Source organism: Atractosteus spatula, chromosome 3 (assembly GCF_055471065.1).
Source record: "Atractosteus spatula isolate fAtrSpa1 chromosome 3, fAtrSpa1.hap1, whole genome shotgun sequence".
NCBI lineage: Eukaryota > Metazoa > Chordata > Actinopteri > Semionotiformes > Lepisosteidae > Atractosteus > Atractosteus spatula.
This window is the reverse complement of record NC_142708.1, coordinates 76540012-76563493: the sequence shown is the minus strand read 5'-3', so window position 1 is coordinate 76563493 and position 23482 is coordinate 76540012. Positions and strand designations below refer to the sequence as shown.

Genomic DNA, 23482 nt, shown 5'->3' with positions numbered 1-23482 from the left:
CACGACTGCTCTGCATTGTGGGAACACATCACTAAGTGCTAACGAGTCCAGTGTGGCAGGAACCACAGAATCGTTTACTCGTCATTCGGGCAGTGCAGCACAGGGACTGTAAATGAGTTGAGAAAGTAAAAATGGATGTATACAGTACGTCACTAAATTCCGGAAGTGAGCTAAGCTGTCGTTAGGCTCCGAAGTTGCTCAGTGCAGCACAGCGGTATGGGGTACGGCCCACAGCGTGCTGCTGGCTCACCGGGTGACACCTAAGACTCGGGGGCTCTTTGCATTGTCACCCCACTAACCACAGAGGGGTTCGAGGCCAGAGGACTGTGTTCGGTAGCTGAAGACAGCCAATCAGATTAACAGGTCAAAAAATAGTTCCCACCAATTAAACTGGCACCCCTGGTTATATTTCTGTGATCATTTGAACATTTGAATACTAGTGTTTCAGGAGGAAAGCTAGAAGACATCCCAGACAGAGGACTAGGGTGAGCTTCCAGGAGGTGTCTCCGCTACAGGACACCGGACCTGCTCTGAAACAAGCCAGCCCAGCCCTCAGCTCGCACGTTCAGTCCAAAACCACAACACTGACGAGTTAAAAAAAGACTGAAGAATAACACAACTTAATAAAAATATAAGTTCATTGAATTTGATGAATGGCAAACAGGGGCGATATTATAAATCTTTTTTTTTGGCTCCTTGAGGACAAAATATTGCATTTGCACATGTTCCCAAACATGACTGATAACAGGCGGATGAAACACAGGGAGCAATTACTTTGTGAAGTACACTATGCTCCAGAGAAACATTAAAATGGATTTCATCCCGAAAAAAAAAGCCGACCTGGCATACAGATCAGATTAAGCAATTTAAACACATGCGAGTTCACCAAGTCCAAACAACATCTGCCCCAGAGCGCTCCTCTCTCCTGGCCCAGACTCTCAGAGAGCAGCATTGTTCACTTGAGGGCTGAGGTTTCCTTTGTCTTGCACAGTGCCATGGGAACAACAGAGCTCTTCTGTTGGGCCTCCCGTCTCCAGTTAGGAAGGAGAACAGAAGAACAGATACACGCAGGCCTGTGGTACATCCTCGGAGGCAGCCCACGCTATCTGATCTACTGGTCCTGTTTTTAATTGTTTTGTGAAAAGAGCTAAATTGCTTCTGATGGGAAAATTGAACCACTTTGTCGGATGTGCTCCTCACACCACAGGCCCTCAATTACCTTGATTGAAAATACTCACACCCCTCCCCAAGGCAAGCAATCATTTTAAATGTGTCTGTGTCAAAGTGCCAGCATTTCCCCAAAACTCAAAACCACTGCATGCACTGTTAACGCTTACAGCACACAGCTTTCACATCTGTGCCCTTAAAATTGGGAAACCCCTCCTCTCACACTCACTGCTCAGACCATGTTCCTCTTCCGCCACTGCAAACGACAACAGGTCTCAAGCAGGACAGGGCCCTGCTAAGGACCTGAACCCAGGATCTCGGGGCTGTGACTGGGGGGAGACAGAGCTCACAGTGTGCAGAACACTGTGCCGTGCGGGGCAGGAGGGATCAGTGTGATTGCCCTGGGGCTGCTGCTACTGTACATAGCACCATGTCCTTCTAGGCTGCAAACAGTGTGCAGCGCAAGCTTATACATGTGACACCCTCTATTTTCAGGGTTTAACTGTTGCAGGTCTAACTTCAAGCCATAATCAGCCCTCACAGAAAAGCAGGCTCTTCTTGTGGTACAGAGGGATGTCTGAAGACTGTTGTAGCTCCAAGCTTGCAAGTTTAATTTTTCGTCATTCAATACGCTGACAATGTTTGTCTCCTGTACTTATGACTTGGGGATCCAATGGATAAGAAAGACAGTGACCATCTGGCACTGACTCACGGAGTGTTACACTGTGTAAAATTTTATCGTGGGTTGAGTCTTTATTGCAAGGTTATAGGAGATAAAACCCCTTTAACACTAATGAAGAAAGATTGCAGTGCAGGCTTGGCTCTCTGTTCACAACCAGAACTGGTCCTCAAGATTGCTTAGAGCACCATATTAACCCAATTGCTACACAGCATGTGCTCAGGAACAGATAATGCTTAGCTGATTATAATGGGCTGGAAGTGCACTGGTCAGTGGATTGTATCATATATTATACATCCCATGTAAAGCCACAAACACTAAACATCTGCCCCTTTGCCAACTAATTATTTTTAACCCGTTTGTCCCTTTTTAGATATATCTGGGAAGAGACAGATAATGGTTTCTTATTATTATCCTAGATGTCTTTCACCAATCTGCAGATCTGAGGAAATGAGTGTTTGAAGTTTTGAAAGCAGAAAACCTTGCAGTCTCTCACCAGATCTAGACAACCCCTGGCTGCTGCAACTCCAGTCACAGAGAATCTGATCTCACATAAACACAGCAGAAGCAGCTGCAGAAGACAGACCTGTCCAGTACCACCTGCTCTGTGGCCCCACTGCCGGAACAGTGTCCGCAGGGAGACGTCCAATCCTGGGCCGCGGAAGCACAGAGAGGAATCACACGGAATCGGGATGGCTTCTCCATGTCCCAGCCTGCGTCTTGGCGCCAAGACAGTAGCGCCGTTTAAAGCAATCACATCTGAGCAAAGCACACTGAGAGCAGGAAGGCTTTAAACAACAGGGTGCAGATGGAAAAGAAGGCGAAGGACAGCAGGTCCCCCTCACAACTGAACAGCTCCTCAGCTTCCTCTGCAGGAGGGGAGACAGGAAAAACAAGTGCCTCTCTTACTGACGTGGCCCCAGAATAAAATCATTACCCCACACACCATCAATCTTCCAGCTCAGGTGCAGTGGCAGAGAGAGGCCTCGTTTTAGTCCTCCGCAGTTTTGACGCGTTTCAAAACAGCAATTTGATCTGAAAACCTTATGAACATGTGGTAGCCATTACGAGCCAGAAGTCTGGCAGCACCGGTGTCACTTAACCTTTGCGTTGTTAACCTTCACAATGGAAGCCTTCTCTGTCTGGTTCCCAAGAAACCACATATTCCCCCTGTTCTCTTCCTTGCCTGGGTCATGATTGTCTTTCCAAGTTTCCCTCTTTCCCACAAGAAACACCCCAACAGCCTCGCCTGTGAAATCCTGACACCAAAGCGAAAGGAACTGAGGTCCGGATTTCATCAAAACTTCAACCCACCTGCTAATCGGAAATGACAAAGCCAGCACTTGCTGGCGCTGTGAAAACCAATAGAAGCACGAAGCCACTGGGGAGCCCAAAGCGCAGCCATGTGAGTAACTGAGCTCAGTCCTTCTGGAGGGCCGCAGGCCGCACTTCCTCCGGGCTCGTCGAGGAGCGGGCTTTTCCTGAAGACCGACCATGGATACAGGCACATGTCCGGTACGGCCGGCTCTGTGGCCTGGAAGCCTGAACGGTAGATAGAAAAGCTTTGCTGCATGAGGGAACCGGACTGATGCTTAATATTTTTTGACCCTCTAGTGAAAAAAAAAAACAGTTGCTTCCAGCGTCTACAGTTGTACCTGTAATGTGGCTCAGCACACACCACTCAGAACTAAGAGCACATGAAAACACGGTCTGCTTTCCCACTGCTTTTAAGGAAAGTTTAAAATACTGCACTTGGTGTCGAACTGCTGCCCTTCGTGAGTCTTTGACATGCCAGGTAGTGGAATTTCTGTCTCCGCCAGCAGAGGGCAGGCTGTGGAGCACAGCGGCACATTAGAAACCCGGGGCTATGGAAGAGCGGCCTGCCTGAGGGGGGCGTGATGGGGGTGTTGCACTCGGCTGGGTGTGGGTGCGTATCTGTGCAGGATGCCCACTCTGGCTCCCGTGGGCAGGGTTGGTGCCGAGGCAGCCTGGGGGCGCAGTGGGAGAGCAGGACTCCTGTCCGCCAGCGGTCAGTCGCGGCCGCAGCCATCAGCTGACACAGGAACTCCGCAGCTCCCACACCCAGCGGCCTCTGCGGCAAGAGGGGGGCCTTGTGTCTGTTGTTCCTCACAGGGGCGCAGCTGATGTGGCCAGAACAAGCTACTGGGCTCTGCTTAGTGTGCTGGTTCCAGAAGGGGAGACTAAAGACTGAGCCTTGCCAGTTAAATCAGGAGACAGGTCAGTACTGCAGAAATCTCTTTATGGGCTCTTAACTGATACCAAACTAATATAACAGTCTTCTAAACTAACAAGTAAAGGTTTATTCCCTGCTGAAAAGAGAAGAAAGGAAGCAACGTTTTGGCTGTGGAGCCTTCTTTGGGGCTTTGACACAGACAAAGAAGGTGTATTTGTGTTTCTTTTCTTCTCTTTTCAGCAGGAATAAACCTTCACTTGTTCCTTTGCAGCCTGTGCATGCTGACGCAGCTCCCTGCTTGAACTTCTAAAATAATATTCTAAATTGAAACACAAATATAAATCTAAAAGCTGCAACAAAGAGTGAAATTTTAACAGACAGGTGCAAAGGTATTTGGCATCTTTCCCTGCCTTGGATAAGGCTCAGCCGACAGAAGAGCTCCACATATGCTGAATAGTAATTGAGTGTTAATGATCAGCTTTCATTTTATTGACGAACCACGACAAGCAACATTTCTATTCATGGTGGTCAATTCTTCAGCAGATGACTGATGAACGAACATGTAAAAAAACGGTCCGGCAGGAGAGGCTGTTTCTTGTGAAACAGGAATCTGCACTCCCCGCCAGTGTGGCTGAGCTCCTTTGAGTGCTCTGTGTCTGAACTTTTCTGCTCTACTGCAGATGTTGCTCCTTTAATCCCAAATATAGATCACATATAATTTCAAAAGTGTTTTAAAAAAATCCCGAGATTACAGTATATATTTTTCCACATATCTCTTTCTAAATTTGTACTTTTCCTTGTGTGACACTTTGCTTTGGAAGGAAACACTTTGAAAAATCCCCAAGTTCATCTCAGCCTCAGCTGCCCCGGCGTTATTCCAGCGCCCTGAGGTGCATCACTCCTCTCTCCTCACTGCGGTTTATTCTTGATTGTTCCATTTTTAGAACGCATTATTTATGACTTAAAAAAACGCCATTCACTTTCTGAAAGTCGGAAACAAACAACAAAAGAGGTTTGGAAAGAAGTGGCAAAACCAAGCCCTCCCTCATCAGCGAAGAGCAGGAGATCGTCCTCGCGGGCCCCGCCGTGTGTGAAACAGATCAGCTGGGGACTCCTGGATTCCTTCCCTGGGAGTCAGTGCCTCACATCTGTAGAAAACAGACAACGCCCTTCAGGTCACCGTGGTCAGAACTTTGCTCCTCAGCGCCGGCCTCAGGAGCCCCTGCGCTGCACGCCACACGCTTGGTGCTCATGGGTGTCTGTCCAGGAGCAGCCGGGAGGTCCTGGCTGATGCCACGCTGACACTGAGGTCACCGCACATGTCCAGAGTCCTGCTCCCGCTGCCCCCAGGGGACAGTGACCACAGACACTTTCAGCTGCCTGATTTGCAGGGGATACAAGAAGCCACAGCGCAGTTCAGTCTGGTTCTGAAATAAGTTGCTTATTCCCGCAGAGCAGGCAGAGCCAGACCTCTCATGTCTCAGCTCTGAAACACAGGCACTTTGAGCGGAGTGTACAAACCAGGCACAGCACTGATCTACCACTTGTGTCGCTGAGGGCAAGGACACAACATCTGTCAACACAATATAAAAGGGAAGACACTGCATAGAATAATTTCAGCACCAACACAGAAGGTACATGTATGTTCTGAAGTCCAGTTGTCAGAGATTGTCACACTCTTTCAGTCACTCAAATAAGAATTTGTCACTGTTGAAGTTAAAAAGGTGTACATCTTGTTTTCTTAATAATTTTTTTTTAGCCAGCTGAATTCTTCACATCGAACCTTCATTGAGCTAATGAATTAGTTGTTTTGAACTGGGGTGAATTTGATTTGGGTATTGGGGCCGAATAAGGGCCACAAAGGTTTATCACATCAGTTTTGCTACTGTACATTAAATGAAACAGGTTTTCAATCCACATTTTTATTGCAGTTACTTGAGTCTACAGCAGCTTAAATACTGAATACTGAACAATCAACTTCACAATAGTTTTTAGATGCATATGCTTGTCTAAAAATGAGAGATATTGTTATTAGATGCAATTATTTCTTTTTTTTATTTGTATAAAGAGTCCACAGTTCTTTGTCCAAGTAGTGCAGTATGCAGAATACAATGAAAAATATATGTCCATGTAATCACCCCTAATGGCTACATGGACACACAGTTTTCACTGTATTCGTCATACTGCACTACTTGGACATCATGTACTGCACACACCCTGGACACATCGCTGCTCTGTTTATATTGAGCTCTGGCTGAGTTTATCTTATTCAATTTCTATTGCACTATTATGTATTATAATGTCACCTTATTTTGTAACTTGAATTATGTGATTTCTATCCCCCCAGTGAGCTCGTAGAAAAGACATTTCATTGCCAGCAACTACTGCTGCTGCTGTATTGTTGTGCATTTGTTAATAAACTTTGATTGATTGATTGATTGAGAATAGGTATGAAGTTGTTATAATATCTGTGTGAAGAAAATAAGTCTTTCCAGTTGCTAAACACACCCTCTTAAAATCTCTTTGCCGAAACACTGACTTTCACATGAGGCTGTTCCGACTTGCACAATGAGAGCCGATTGAGTAAGTTTGTACAAGTTTGGATAAGCAATTTCAGCAATGCACTCCTGAAATACTGCACTTCACAAGAACAGTGCAAGTAGTTCTGTCTTCTTCAGCACCACAATTCACAGGATGTCTGATGTAAGGGGAGTGGAAAACACATATCGGAGGTTTTTACAATGTGGTCTCGCTTTTCTCCACATGTAAACAACCACATGTTTCTGTGTTGCTAATCATGTTACCGTTTTCTTCCAAGAAAGGGCTGGTTGAGATCCTCTGATCAATTAACTCCGAACTGCCAGATGGGCCTGATGGGTAGAAGAGGCTCTTTGCACAGCCCAAGTCTCCCACATGCTTTAACACTGTTGATTGTTGTCCACTCCTACATAGAAAATTCAATTAACTTACTGTACATACAGTATACATATACAATCAACCACTGCCTACCAAGTGCTGATAGGAGCCATTTAAACAGTTCAGCTGGTACAATTACCAGCAGACACTGGGATGATGAAGCCCTAGACTGGGAGTCCCTGTCTTAGGGGGACTAATGGGAATATCCAGCTTCACACCACTTGGGAAAATGTTGGATTCAGAAATGTGGAGTGGATGCACTGGAAAAGCCTCCACTGATGAGTCCATCCACTCAAGAGACACTTAAAATCTGGTCCACGCCCTTTCCCAGTAAAGGCATGAGGGGGGGTTCTGAATGAGGGATTCCTGATTGGTGAGGACTGAAACACACAGAGCAATTTTTTATAGGCCAGACCACTATTTTGCAGTTTCTACCAAGCCGGTACAAAACAGTGGCAAACAGATTTAATTACAGGACGTTCGGCACAGAGCAATCCCACAGGCAGCTGGGAACAGGGCCCAGGATGAGGCCTTGGATCTGACTACCTTGTCCGGTCCAGCTTCAGCCACTACTGGTACAAGCCCTCCATCTCAAGAGCGAGCCGAGCCACCACACCTCTCATCTGCAGGTGGGGGAGTTCCACCTGAGGGACACAGAAGGGACAAAGGGCCAGCTCTGGTCCTGGACAATATATCTGCAGCACTTGTACTTCTCTTTGATGCTTTAGCACCTGAAGAGTTGGGGAAGTTGATATATTTAGCCAATTAAGTCTATAACGAGCTGATTTGTGTGATTAAGTACTGAGCTGTAATGAACATCAGTGTAGTGTCCTCTTACAAAAAAGCAGAACATCACATATAACATATTAAACGCATATGCAGCCTGCGAGCTGCATTCAAATTTAATGACAACTCAGTTTCCTAACGCAGAAGCCACATACTTAATGAAGGCCCGTAATCATGCAGGTTAGTATATAAATAAGCTACTGGTGACAGGATCATGATATTTATAAACCAGATACATTTTCAAATAATTAACTTATTATTTTTTACTAAAAAGGAAATATACAAGGGATACAGCTGGTTTTCTTCAAGCATGGCGACCAGAAGACTCGCAGGACAGAGCAGCCATTAATAATACACAGGAAGTGGAGAAATCCTCTGAAATGAGTTCAAGAAATCTGCACAAATGCTTCCAATTTGATGTTAAAATATTTACTTAGCTTGCTGGTGGGAGGTCTTATCTTCCCTTCCTCCTTCTGTGTTAAAGAGCCAAAGAGCAAATTAAAACCTCATTCATGAAAGTAACCCTGACTCCCTGAAACATGAGTACAATGTGGTTCTGAAACCAAATGCCAGTGTTACACCTGTCCAGTGTAACTACTTCCCAGAGATCCTGAGGAGCTTCACCCAATTACTACAGATCTCTCAGTATTATCTTGACTGCGACTGTGTGAACTGAAGTGGTGCAGTGGTCAGCCATGCTTGAACCACCAGCACTGGGGCTAAGAGGTTAATTCCTGGGGCGCCGTCTGTACGGAGTTTGTGAGTTCTCCCCGTGTTCATGTGGGTGTCCTGTGACCTTGTACTGGAGAAAGTGGTTAGAAAATGGATGAATGTAGCTGGTGAGGTGTAAAACAAACGCTAAGGGTGACTCAGTTGATCCTTAATTCACCTGGCGCAGCAGCTTCTCTCACCTCCGCCTGTTCTGCTGTGTAGGAGGGCTGCTCTTCAGTGGGGGGTAAGTGGGCTCCTTCATGTATTGCAGAGCTCTGTCTATATAAGATCACTTTATTGGCCATATAGAATTTCTATCATTAGGAATTTGTCTTTTCACACACCAACTTTCTGGAAAAGAGTAGGGGTGTAACCCCAGTATCCTGGCCAAATTTCCCCCTGGCCTTGACCAGTCATGGCCTCCTAATAATCCCCATCTCTGAACTGGCTTCATCCCTCTGCTCTCCTCCCCACTGAGAGCTGGTGTGTGGGGAGTGGACTGGCGCATCATCCAGGTGGGGCTGCACACAGGTGGGGGTGGAGGGGATCCCCATTACCTGTAAAGCGCTTTGAGTGGAGTGTCCAGCAAAGCACTATATAAGTGTAAGCAATTATTATTTATATATGTTATTTTAACTATTAATGAAAGCAACAGTAACAGAAACAAAATGACATAAAATCTTAGTATTGTAGTATAGTATCGGGTCTGCAGAAGGATAGTTCTATTAATTTTTAAAGTGTGTGGCATGGGTTGAAAGAGACTTATTTAAATAAGACTGCGTAGCAAAGCTGGGCACGGTCATGCCGTGGGTGCCGTGTGAAGCAGAAAACGGCGCCGCTGCAGAGAAGGCCGCCCTCTAGCGGTCGATGCTGGTGCTGTGTGCGACGCTAAACAGAAAAGGGTAACTTTTTTAAAAAATGATCCCATAATCGATTCCGTTTTGAATACACAAATACTGTTACTTCAAGTCGGAAGCTCACGTACAAATAGTTTCGTTTGACATCTTAGACAACGAAATTCGCAGACTGTGACTTCAGGAACCGCACAGCTAAGGACACAGCGACAATTTTTCACTATCCTCAGCGAAGGGCTACCCCATCCCACTTTAACACCAATGTAGCGCTGTCGGGTTCACGTGGGTATGCGCCCTCGCCGCTGCCGCCTCAGGTCAGCCCCCCACCGCTAGGGACTCGAACCTGTGCCTCCGGCATCACTCAACAAGGACCCAGCCACTTGAGCCAAAGGGAGCTCTCCCGTCAGCCCGGCGGCTGCGCTCCCTGCCATCCACAGGGAAGGGCGGTGACGTCACCGCGCTGGTAAACCGGCTCGCACAACCTGCACTGTCGGCTGTCTGCATTACAATAATAATGAGAAGAAGAAGAACTTGTATTTACTATTTGTACTAAACTCAAGGACACTGTACATAGTCATAAATAAAAAAACAAAAAAGTAAAGGATAGTAAAGTATAAAAACAAGAAATTACATTAAATAGGCTAGCCAGACGTGTTTTCCCCCCTAAATCTCCGTCCGGGCGGAGATATATTCCCTTGTTCTTTTTCCCCAGTGATGTTTGAATCGAAATGGCTCTTGTACAAATATCTACCGATACAAATATCAGCAGAACCATAGCCCATCCCCTGTCGACAGGGGATTTTTTTTTTTAATTTAGTAAACATTTAAAACAGAATAACTTCGATGGTGGCTCCTCCACAGCTGAGTGGCCAGTAACAAAACTCGACTAGTCTTTACAGTTATTCGAAATATGATCTATTTGGTAATTATTTACTTGTGAATAAAAAAGGGAGAAATATATGTTCAATACTGAAATCAAAACTAACATTTAACCCTTTAACTAAGGCCAACTATAAAATATTGTCAATAAAGTACCTCACAGTTTCAGGCGATCGGGTATTCCCGCATTTTATTTAATGTCAGCCGGAGGGTCTTTACTGGGCAGACACGGTAATTAGGAATTCAACTTCACGGCCTTCCCTGTGCCGTATTTCAGGGAAGGAGGACTGGAGCTCTCAACAGACCCCACTTCAAACCGAGAGCCGTCAGTTGTTGAACTCCTGAAGGGTGAGCGACGTGCCGTCGTGGGCGTTAGGGCTTGGTTAGGCTCGGCTGACGTGAACAAAAGTGAGACAAATATACCTGAGGGCCACCAATTTCTGTCTGTTGTTCCTTTTTTTAACCCTAGTCATGACCCCCTTACAATTCTTTAAGTTAGGGAAATAACAGAAAATGACAATAAGGCAGGACACAACCTCTTCTGTCCTTCTGATCATTCAGTCGCATTTCTGCTGACCGCCAGCAACAGCTACACTAAGGGTGAAAACAGCAGAACAAATAAAAGGCCTATGAGCTGATACACCACGGAGATCCAGGGACTGAGACAGGCTTCGCAGAGTCTGCTCTTCATTGTGCAAGTCTTACAGCTGACAGAGACAGGCAGCCCCTCCCAAGACACCCAAGTACCGCACCCCAGTCACCCCAAAACACAAGCGCCACAGCGTCGTAAACACGAACGGACCCAGTGTGCCAGCGTAACATGAACCATATTAAAATGTGCTGCAGATATCCGTTTAGTATTACCACCTTCTACAATGCTACCTTCACACATGTTTAACAGATCTATGAAATTTGACTAATAAAGACTTTAAACAGGGAGAAACATATTATTTAATATCTTCGAGGGAAAACTGTCGACCTTTGGGTAAAACAAGTTGCTGCCTGCTACACTCTGAAAAACTGTTTTCATTACACAATTTACTCACACCATTACAACACAAAACTCCCAGAGTTCACTAATATAACAAAACAGCTACTGACACAGAATTTAAAATGTAACAGAAAAAAAAAGATTTAAAACATTATATCAAATATTTACTGTTATAAATTTAGCAATTATTAATGATTAACGAGTCATTAATAACACGAGTCAGACATGAATTTGAGTTGACAATATGATTCAATAAAACCTTACTCTTTGATTTTTCAGAATTTAGTTTTGCATCCAAGCAGCTATGTTTTACACATTGACAGGCTTACAGGAAACATATTAGTAGTACAAATAAACATTACATTAAAAATAAATGTAACATTACATTACAAATGTAACATGACCATACATAGTCATTGCACATCCTTCCTACAGGAATCCACAGAGTTTTCCAGAACCTGTGAGTTTACTCCCCTTGTACCCTAAGCCTCTATAATTGCACATACCCACTGAGTTTAGCACAGATTGATCCTCTGGAAAACGAATAACTTGCAAAAGCTTTTCTTCTAATTCTGTTTCCAGCTTCCTTATGGCTAAAATTACAGGCTGATTCCACGTCTCCACTCAAAGCGCTTTACAAGTAATGGGGATCCCCTCCACCACCACCAGTGTGCAGCCCCACCTGGATGATGCACCAGTACACTCCCCACACACCAGCTCTCAGTGGGGAGGAGAGCAGAGTGATGAAGCCAGTTCAGAGATGGGGATTATTAGGAGGCCATGAGTGGGAGATGCCAGGGGGAAATTTGGCCAGGATGCTGGGGTTACACTCCTACTATTTCCAAGAAATAGTCTCTGTGGGATTTTTAATGACCACAGAGAGTCAGGACCTCAGTTTTACATCTCATCCGAAGGACAAAAGATGGCCTTTTTACAGTATAGCGTCCCCAACACTGTCCAGAGGGAAGCCTGCCCCAAGACTATTCCCTTGAAGCTGCTAATCCTAACCCTTTGCAGTTCAGGCCCGGTTCTGCTCCAGAGCGTCAAGTGTGAATGTGTGTTTTCCATGTCCGTTATCTCCCACCTTATTGTTAAGCTTTCTGTCTGGCGCTGCTTCCTCGTTCTGCTCAGGCTGTAGAGTGGCTGTTTGTTGCTCTAACATTTCCGATGAAAAAAGCAGACTCCTTGAAGGCGTCTCCCTAGATGTGCTGTGTTTGGAGGGGGGGTATATCTCTGGGAATGCGGAATTCATTACTCCTCCTCATTTATGTTCTTATCCAAACTACTGAGTATTCACATGCAATACTGTGGAATACAGACATAACAAATAGTATAAAGGATGTTGAAAACGGGCCACTTATTCTAGTGTGCAGTAGATAAGCTCAGTTTGACAAGAGACCCAATCAATTGGGGTAGTAATATCTGTCATCTCTCTCCCTGTGTCTGACTCCCTGCTGAAAACCGTTGGATGTGGAGTTTAATGGGTTTAATGAGTGGCATAGACTCTAGACTACAGCTCTTTCTCCACCAGTACTGTTGGCAAAGCTCGGGAAACTTCCAGTCCTTTAAAACGCTGAATCAATTAACACTGAGTTGAGCCTGAGAGCAGGTCACCACGACTGGTCAAGAGACACTGTATCACTGCGAGCAGGAGCTTCAGATTTTCCCGAGCTGGAAATGTTTTTTCGTAGGGCGGAGGGTGTCGCTCACAGATGAGCTCTTCTGTGTTGATTATGATTGTAGTCAGCATTTATTTAATAAAGGTCCCATTTTCACTTCACTTGTTACACCTCCCTCATGCTTAAGCATCCCAGTGTTGCTGACTACAATCTTGGCCTAATAATAATCCCCATCTCTGAACTGGCTTCATTACTCTGCTCTCCTCCTCACTGAGAGCTGGTGTGTGTGGAGCGTTCTGGCGCACTATGGCTGCCGTCGCATCATCCAGGTGGGGCTGCACATTGGTGGGGGTGGAGGGGATCCCCATTACCTGTAAAGCGCTTTGAGTGGAGTGTCCAGAAAAGCGCTACTGTATATAAGTGTAAGTAATTATTATTTATATTTAAGAGGAGCATTTCCAAAAGAAAGATGTTTTGGGAGGTTCAGTTCCCAAATAAATTCCAGTACATCAGAGAAAATAAGACACACACACAAATCAACCATATTTATAAATGAAGGCAAATAAAGCATTCGTTATGTTTCAACTTTGAGAAGAAAACATTATCTTTGGGGGAAAAGGATCAGAGGAATGCGTTGTGTTGCTTGAAGTTCTAATTTATATTGTGCAAAACTGCTCAATTGTTTAAATGATTGTACGTTTACAGATAATACATACGAAGAATTTCCTAACACTTAAGAAAAACGTTAAAAATCACTGATGAGCAACAAATCACACCACAAGCAAGCAGCACTTTCTGTAACACACGTTCTGAAATCCTCCTACACACCAAAGCAGCAGATTCAATAAATTGAGTTGCAACAATATTAGAGGAGAACTATATTCTTTACCAAAACAAATACAACACTGAAGTACAACAATTTATTTAGAATAATAATCGATTTTTATTCCAGTTGTGTTTTTCATTTTGCATGATGTTTAACGCTCTAGCGGTAACGAATGTGCTTTTACTAAGTGTCAAATTCGTCAGGATCATCACGGCAATCAATGGAAAACAAAACAGTTGTTGGGTAAATGTAGAAAAATCTTAATCTGTAGATTCGCTTTCAATGTCTTTAAAAGTTATTTGATTTAGGTGGAAGAAAAGACAAAAAAAACATTTAACCGGTGAGTGTGAAAGAAAACGACTTTTTAAAACGAGTCTATTGTGAAGCAGTGTTTAAATCGCCACTTAATAGTTACCTGCCTTCTCCGGTGCTCACTGTCGAAACTGCTGCTCCGAAAGTCAAGCTGTCGTTTTCCAAGCGGAGGTTTGAGAAGCTGATGTGTTTCTGGCGAGAGACGTATCGCTTCTTTAAGACACAAGGCGGAGGGTGGAAAACAGAAAAGAAGCCGAAACTATCGAAGAGAAAGATGTCACCCGAAACAAGCTTCTCGACCGAGCATTAGAAAGGGGAATGGGACCGTCCTGGCTAAAAAATGTTAGTTGGGGCACGACTTGGGCGATTTGAAAAATAATCGTTGACGGAGATTGTCCTGCTAACAAAAGACGTAAATAAAACACGAGCGAGGGGAATATGGGGAGGTAGGCGCCCGTCGAGGAGAGAAGTTTGTTTTCTTGTGGAAACGAGTGAATACAGGCGAGAGGGCGATGTGAAGAGCAGCGCGGAGGAGTCATACGAGTCAACATGATCCTCACTTGATGCAGCCGGAGTCATCAGCCGCGGGCTGCCGAGCGAGAGCGGCGACGTGTTCGTCTGCCCCGAGAGACGCAAACGCAGCTGTATTTCAAACCGTGTCCAAGTGTAAAGATTCACAGAAGCCCATCCATATTGAAGCATTTCATTAGAGAACATAAACGACTGTTCTTGGATAAAGAGTTAATATATAGCTGAATGTTTAGGTGCTGCAGGCTGTGTTTAAAACTATATAAATATTATGATTATTGTTGGGCAAGACGGGGGCAGAACGTCAGCAGGACCTGAGATTACTTCACAAGTTTGAACTACTGATTCATCGTGGTGATTAAATACTCCCGCCATAGTGCATCTGTTGCAGGAAAAATCCAGGAAAAAAGAAAGGCGACTAGTCGGATACTCAAACACTAGAACAAGCCACTACCTTTGGCCGGATTCGTTCATCAGTGGACAGCGGGGTACAGTTGGTCTGCAGGTGGTTCCTGTCATGTGTTTGTAGTTTACAAACAAAACAACCGATCTTAGTGTGCGCTTCACCTAACCGGGAGTGTTTACACCTTTTTTAAAGATACTGTTTATTCAAGTCCTGTGAACGCTGGGGGAGGTGTTTTGCAGTTTTCGTCCGTTCTAGCTTGGTAGAAATGAGAAAATGAACAGCGAGGCGCAGGATCTAGAGTTGAGCAATGGAAAAGCGAAGAAATCCGCTGGCGAGCAGGCAGACTGCGCAGAAATCATCCCCCGACACAGCCTGCGGGAGGCGGACACAGCCGGGCGAGGGGTAGAGGGGGAGACCGCACTGGAGGTAGTGGATGGGGGGGGCGAAGAAGAGGTAAACGGGGACGACAGAAATGGGGTTCAGGTACCCCAGACGGCCGGGACTGATATGGATTACGGCCCAGGAGACGAGCTTGAAGCGGCACAAGGGCTTGGTGCCACTGGGGATCATACACAAGCTGGCGTGGATTTGGCATTGGAGGAGGGGCAGTGGCCAGAACCGGGCCCTGTCCAGCCTGAAGGGGGCCCTGGAGATGGTGACAGTGTGTCCGCTGATCCAGGTGTGGCTTCGGAGTGCCCAGTGAGCCTGGGGACCCCACCCTCAACACCGGGGGCTGCAGAGTGCGCGCCCCTTCAGGTGGGGGCCGATGTGCCCCCCTCACCGCCGGATGAGCACGAGAAGCTGAAACACGGGGTGAAAAGGGTGACTTTCCCCTCGGATGAGGACATCGTCTCAGGAGCTGTGGAGCCCAAGGACCCCTGGAGGCATGGTAAATACCGTTCTTCCGCTGGCACCCGTGTTCCTGCCACTGTGTCGTGCTGTTTTGTGTCCAGCCCTTTCTGCTCACGACAGCACAGCGGCACATCCTGAATCCTGAATCCCAGGCCTCTCATCTAGCGGTGGGTCAGACGTGAGATTTCAGGCTGACGGCGGTGAATGTGTTTGTTTTCTGCTCAAGGTCCTGTAACAGTAGCTTGTCAAGTTGCAGGTCTGCTAAACTTCATGTGCTCTTTTTCCTTCGCAAAGACATGTCTCGGGTTTTAAAGATTTTAAAAAAGTGATAGTTTTACTGATGTCTTTTGTGGAGTGATTGGAAAATAGATGTGCCTAGAAGGAGTGGAGTGTCTTGTGCTAGTACTGTCCTCACACAGTCCTTGTTAGTGGAGTAGTAGCAGACGCAAAGACGCGTGCCATGAAAACAGCCGTTACCTTCCCACAAATTTTCCAGTTCTTCAAGCCAGGCCCTGCTTCATCCCTCCTGTGGTTGATGGGCTCCGGGCCACCCTGTGTGACCTCGAGCCCCAGAAACATGTGTTCTGCAGTGTGTCACAGACAGAAGCTCTCGCATTGTGCGCTGGCCAAGACTGCCATTTGAAAATTACCTCCCTTTGTCCTTCTGATATTGTTTACGTTGGGCTGCCAGCGGAGCTCTGAGTGACGTCACAGAACCCGGTGCAGCTGTCTGTGTGCCGTCCGCCCCGTGAGATGCCACCTTAGGGGTCAGCGGGTTTCTCTGGGGAATGGTTATGTGCCGCTGTGCAGCGAAGTCCTTCTTTATTCTGCCAAGCCTGTTTACTACCTGGAACTATGCTTGTCTTAACACTTGGTGATGCTTGGAGGGAGAGCTGTACAGAATGAAGTTAACATGTTTTCCGAATCTCCATATTAAACCTACAGGACCAGGGCAACACGACTCTGGTCGTTAGCTTTGTCTTCCCTCCTGCGTTTTCTTGCTTGTTGCACAGCTAACTGTGATCTAATGTGTCCTGTGTGGACCTCTGGGGTTGTTTTTCAGCTCGACTAATTTGCCGTGTTCACAGCTCTGAGGAAATTAGTTTCCATCTAAACCCACTGGAGAAGCATTGCAGCTCTGCCAGCCTGTCGCACCCCTGCTCACCTTTCAGCTCCTCTCAGAGGCTGGCAGAGGAGATACCAAGCAAACCTCCTCTTGTTTGTAGCCATTCTTGTGCAGACAGAAGTTAAATGTTTGGGACAAATCATGAGATAACAGTCCAAATCCCAGATCTTAATCAGTGATGTTAATTACGCAGTTTGCTTATTCAGATATGTAACAGTCACCAAAATGAATACCAGGGAAAGGATATGAAATCGCCCCAGACACGCAGACTCGCATCTCCTGAATGACCCAGTCACTGTCTGTAATGGAAGTCTAAAACACTAATTCATTTTCAAAGTTACAAATTACGAAAAGTAATTGTAAAGAAACATTGTGGCACATGGTGTGCTTTCAGACTGCAGCGTCCTGCACTAGATTTACTGAAGTTGTTTGTGCCCTGGTAGTTCCTCCTTTTTGGATTTGTGATCTGTTCACAAATTCATTTTGCAGAAGTTATTCACACAATTCGATGGGTGACGTTGCTCCAGTAATTGTTACCTGTTTTGAGCTGTTTTGCATTTGATAGTGGAGTATGTGAAACAGGCCACAGTTCAGGTGAAGGTGCTGCCCTGGATGATGAGGAATGATTTCAGCTGGTGAAATGTGTCTGTGGCTGGTGTGTATCACCAGCACTTCAGGCCCTGCAAGAGCTCCTGGGTGTGAGAGCCCCACTGTGCTGCCGGCAGGGCCACTGGGTGATGATTACCTACAGCAGTGCAGCCAGGCAGCCCTGAGCCATGGGGGGACACCAGATCAGTGACTCGCCAGCGGAGCAGCATGAAGGCTTTTCATCCGTTCGGCTGCAGATCTTAGAATACAGGCAGGTGGCAGGGAGGTTATTCCCCCTGCAGCTCTCTGGGTTAGTCGGGGGTTTTAGTGTGAGAATTTATGCAAGGAAAAGGATTAAAGGTCATCCAGTTAGAGCGTCTGAGTTGTTTTATCTGCTGCCTCAGTTGGTTGATTAATGTACAGTCCTATCGGTGCAATAAAAGTGCCACTGGCGCTTTCCAGTGGGATGCCTCACTGGTTCCTTATCTCTGCCCCTCACCTGCATCCCTTTTCCGGTTCTTGGAAAACTGTTTGGTTGTGGTTTCAGAAGCGCCAGGCTGTGTGACATCACGTTGGCTTTGTTACCACAAGTGTCATTGCTGATTATTTAAGTTTGAGAAGGAAAAGTCAAAATACTCTTTCCGTGTGTTTCTGTTTCTTGCTGGTGCTGATTCTGTTGAGTGTCTGAGGCTGTGGGTGACTGGGGATGTCAGGGAGGGCTGGAGGCAGCTGTGCCCGGGCTGGGTTAGCTCCTCCAGAGAGGCAGGGGGCAGAGGGTGTTCCCCTGTCCTGGCTACATAGGCTTGTAGAATGCGGCCTCCCTAACATTCTCCCATATTCCAGCTGGTGAAACTTCACTTCTCCTCCCCCCGGTCCACAGTGGGGCTCCTGGTGCAGGATGGCTGCTGTGTGTCACTCGGGTGGGGCCGCCCTCAGCTCTTCAGTGGTGGATGTAGGGAGTCCCTTCTTGTATGTGTAGCTCTTTGGCTTCACACAGATGTGGGGTGAATCTAAACTTTACTTTAAACCTGTGTGCAGCCACCTTGTGCTCCTGTGTGCCAGTAGCCTATGGTGTGTGTGTGGTGAAATGGCTGTGTGCACCTGCGCTAGCTATTCTCAAGTAGTCTAAACCTTTCCATGTCTTACAACAGAACCACAGGTTATACTGACCGAGGAGAACAGCAAATATGTTTGAAATTGTTTAAGCTTACATGGTGGTTTAAGCAAGAGGCCTCAAAACAGGCCAAAACAACTGGAAAATAGCCAGGACCTGAGGTTGTATTAGTATTAACCTAATAATAGCCTGCAGCTGGTAAAATCTTAAGTGGCTTGAGCTGCTCTGGAGTGGGGGTTCGGCTTGTTTCCATGTTACATGAATAATTATATTACTAAGAAGGTTATAGGACAGCAAGAAAAAGAGAAATAACTGAGCAGACTAGAACTGATATTTAAGTGCTTCGTTTTGGGCTAGTCAAACGCCCTTGGCTTATTGAGCCATATTGAAATGCAGGCCTACAGAGGGACTGGTCTGCCGCGCTGACTGAGTGCACAGAAGTCCACAAAGAAAACAACGAGCGCAGCAACGAGGCAAGGGTGATGAATCACATTGCGTTTACGAGGCTCCGTCAAAACTTTTATGATGTTTTTAACATTTGGGACATGAATAAACTGTGCAGGCGCTTGAGCGGGCTGCCACGCTGAGCCTCCGCGCCTGGACAGAGCCGTCGGGGCTGTGCGCCGGTCGCTGAGCCCGGCAGCCGGCAGGATATCGACCTGCGGGACCCAAGGCACAGGCCTCAGGCTGACCCCTGACCTCTGCGTCTCCTCTTGAGTCGGTCACGGGTGCCTCCGCCTTAATGCAAATCCCAGAGGCCCTTAGAAACTCCAGATCCAAATTACTGGCAAGGTCAGCGGTCATGAAAAATTACCTTGTTTCCTAAAGGAGTTTTAAATGTGCATGATTCACTACAAATACAGAAATATGGGAATCTCTACTTCATTCAGTCTTCACAGTAGTCTACTGGGGCTTAAGCCTTTTATATATATTTTAAAAAAGGCAATTTTGAGAACCTAAATACAAACCTGTTACTGTATTGCATGGGGACTGAACTCCAATGGGTGAATTTTATGTTTTTCCACAAAAACCCTTGGGGGGGGGAGAACTCTTTTGCTGCCAGTTTGAAATTAATGGAAAAGAGGGCTCTAGCAGTTTGAAGGCAGGGAGCTGTCAGCTGGTACAGAATCCGCCACCCTGGTGTCTCGCACACTTCACTGGCTTCTGATGCGTTTTTGTTTTCCTTCTTGAGCCGTGGAATTGCTTTCTAGCTCTTTCCCTGTCAACACTTACGGACTCTTGCAATAGGAAGTTGGGTTTTAGCAAGATTTTCTGCATATTTGTTATGAGTGTCCTGGCACTTTACCTTGTGTTTGTGCAGTTGCAGGGACAGACGTCCTGTTCCTGACTCCACCCGCGGCTCGCAGGCAGCGCGGCGTTTCCTCTCCCACGGCAGCAGGCTGGTCAGCGCAGTGCCCGCTAGGCCACGTGTTAGTTTCCCCTCTCCAGTTACGAGTCAGTTCAGCCCTGCTGGTACAAATTCACGCTGCCTGTGTGCCGTGCGCCCCCCGACTCACCCACCTGTTGGGCCCTTTGCCGGGCTAGTCCTGGTCACTGCTGGCTTGAGCCTGCGGTTTATATATTGGTGGAGCTGTTTCGGAGCTCCTGTCTGACTGCTTCATTCGATGCACAGGAAGCCAGTTGCAGCCTCTGAATAATACACCCCTCTTAATCCTGTCTGGTTATTTAGTGTCGGTGCGGTCATGACCTGCGAGGCTACACATTGCTGTCTGTGGCCTCTGTCATATTTCACACACACAGTGCAAACATGATTGTGTGCAGAAAATAGCGCCAGGCAGGAAACAGCTCATTCTGCTGTGGACTTTCCTCACTGCGGTCTGCCTGGTGCAGTGGAGAGGCCGACGAGTCACAGAGCTGAGTTTATATTGTTATTATTTCCACACGTGCAGGCGTGTGGGGGCAGGGCAGGCTGGGGTGAGTTGGCATGTGCCTGGGGAGCAGCTTGCGCCGCCCAGGACTGCCCATCCCATCGCTCATGGGGAGACGATGTGCCATCGTGAGAGACTGGCGAGTGGGCAAGCTGTGGCTGCGGGCAGTGTCGTACATAGTTAGCCTGGAACCAGCAGAGGCTGCGAAGTCTTGTCTGGCCTGTTCTGGGAATTGCAGTCTAGTAATTGCGGGTCAACTCTTTGTCCCCCAGTCAAGCGTGGGTTTTACCAGCTATCTTCCTCAGTGGGTTTGCGCTTGCAGTGACCACAGCCGACCTCACAACCCGCAGATGCAGCTGTGTAATATTTTACAACCGTTTGCTGCTCATAGTGATATTTATTATAATTACAGCCGACTGACGACTTTTTATTCTGGTTGGGTCGTAAGAGGAATGTTCCTTCAGGCAGAACAGGATGGAAACCCCTGATGTTACACCTGCTGTCTTTGTTGTTGTGACCTAAATTTTTTAACTATCCCCTGGAGAACAGGGATTAGCGAACCAGGATATGTTCCACAGATCAGAAATCAGCATGTAGGCCAGGCAGTCTTATTTAAGCAGTTGTTGGTTTATTCAAATTTTACATCTGCTCGAATGTGTAATGTTACAGGCTTTTCAATCCGCTGTTGATTAATTGAATTGTGTAGTGTTGTCAGAGGGGCATTTGTGTGCAGTTTACCCTGGGTTTGCCGTCTGCTCCTGGCTGTTGATGCTACAACTCCATTGGATTCCAGGGGGTAGCACTGGGGCAGTGTAACACATTTATTTGTTCATCAGGAAAAATCATTACTGAAGCATTGCTATGCTTAAGATGAGCACATCGGATTTCTATTGTTCAGACTATAATGAGAAAGACCACAGATTATAGGTTTTGGTTATGTAATTTTTGTGTCCTGCATTTTAAGTTAAAGTAGCTGTGTTTGGAGATTTTATCAGGCAGTTCTGTTTCACTAATGACTAGTTGCCTTCACTCATTGTGAGCAGGATATTGAATCCTTTCTGTAAACTCCAGAGTACAGTCCAGGCCCCTGCTTGTGTTGCTGACAGAGAAACAACTCCCTGCTGTTGTCAAAGCAAACCTCTCTGTGGATGGTGTCAATATTTGTATGACTCTATTTTGTGAAGTGGGTGACTGTGTAGACTGTAGTGTAAAACCCACTATATGGGTACAGAAAGTACAGTTTAACAACCACCACCAACCCGGTGTTAGGAATCTCTTTGTTGTGTCCTGACCATTTCAGACAGAAGCTTTACAGTGTGTTGTTGTGTCATCAGAGCTGTGCTGGGACCCATGTCCCTTGGAGGGGTGGATAGGGGCAGTGAACTGGTGTAGGTGGGGTGTTTCCAGATGAGTTTGAACTGCTGACTCTTGCAGTCAGCTACTGAGACCACATGTCTGCTGTTTACTTCTCCTGTTGAGCTCCACTGTCTTTGAGTGAAGCTGCCCTCCTTTCTGTTTCTGTTGCGAAAGAATTGTTAAAGCATGCGCTTGACCAAAGATTTCTGAATACTCCTCTTGCCCTGGGGATCTGTTAGCCCGCTGTCCCTTGACTCAGTGCAAGTCATCCGATCCTTGGCCAGAGCTCCTGACCTGTTGCTTGTTTCTACACAGACCTGCAGTGAGATGGTCACGTCTCTGTGTAACAGCAGAGAAGCTTGTCTGGTCTCAATTTCTCCAGGAAGATGCTCAATAAGGGGATCAGTTCTGCTTTCAGTGTTTCCAGTACAGGTCAGCCTTGTGATGGCCAGCCTATTCCCTCTGGCGTTTTCACCCGAAAGCCCGAAAGGAGGTTAAGCATGCTGGCAGGCAGGAGCGGTTGGGTGCACAGACGTCCTAAATCTCCACACATCCCACTACACTGTTTACACTGTAAACGCCCATTTTGAAATAGGAAGCCCTCCCTCCACCTGTGAGCTGGACAGACTGACCCCCCCCCCCCCGTGAGGTTGCTTGACCCCCGTCTGTGTCTTCGCAAGGGCGAGAGTTTGAAAGCTGAGGTTGCTGCCTGGAAGCACTCGTGTGGGAGCTGTCTGTGGGGTGGAAAGGCTGTGTGCTTCCAGGTGTGCAGCGGTTGCTTGGATTATCACATACCTGCCTAAGTTCAGCCGTTAGTCCTCCTTCAGTAGATAAATTACTGTTTACTTTGTGAAGTGAACCTTGTTTCAATAGACAGTTCTCCAAGTTAACCCATCTGCACCTGTTGCAGTGTTGCAATGCTGTGCTTTGCAAAGTCTTTCCTCTTGATCCTTATAATTTAAAAATCGATTAGAGCTGTGAATACTTTAACTTCCTCCATAGGGTATCACTGTAGGCATGTATCAGGACAATGACATGAGATAATTCATTTTAGGTGTGTTTTAGACAAGGTGACCCTGCCTTTTTTCCCCGTGTGGTGATGGTGATGAAAGGTGAATATTTGTTTGGTGTAGCCATGAGGGAAGTGCACACCGCTGCTAAATGTCTGGGCCAGGCGTCTGCTGGAGCTCAGGTAACAGAATCCAAGCCTAGTTATGTTTCTGGTGACCGTGCCTGGTCCCTGTGCAACTGAACTTGCTGCGCTTCGCCGGATGTGTGTACGAGCAGGGAATTCAGATACTTTGTCTGGTTGGAGGCTGTTGTTGTTCCAGTGTGATAGTACTGTGTGTTATTGACCCAGTGTGAGCATCTCCCAGGTTTTCTGGCCTGTATTTGTTTTACTTGTGAAACCATCTGGATACATTTGGGCAGTGGTGAGCATGTGGTTAATGGAGGGATGCAAAGGTTTTTTCTCCGCTGAGACAGTTTTTTTCTGTTTTTCCCAACCATACTCCTTCCTCGACTGTGTGTGGCAGGTAAAGTATACTCGCCCGTCCCTGTGCTGTAGCTCGGATGAGCGTCCGCCTGTGGCCGTGACCCTGCTCCTGTGAGGCACCTGTGCTGCACATGCTCCTTCTTCGAACTTCCTCCTTGCAGGAGCACAGCCTGGGACGGCAGCGGCCCTTTCCT

At 46.7% G+C, this 23482-nt stretch overlaps 1 protein-coding gene across 1 annotated transcript in view; it reads left to right on the top strand.

Moving 5' to 3' along the window:
* The first annotated feature begins 14116 nt into the window (after positions 1–14116).
* Positions 14117–23482, top strand: part of ppp1r37 (protein phosphatase 1, regulatory subunit 37) — a 43786-nt gene continuing 34420 nt past the window's right edge. Inside the window, exon 1 of the mRNA XM_088910342.1 lies at positions 14117–15757. Coding sequence (XP_088766468.1) covers positions 15142–15757 — 616 coding nt within the window. The 5' untranslated portion in view covers positions 14117–15141. The remainder of the gene's footprint in view (positions 15758–23482) is intronic.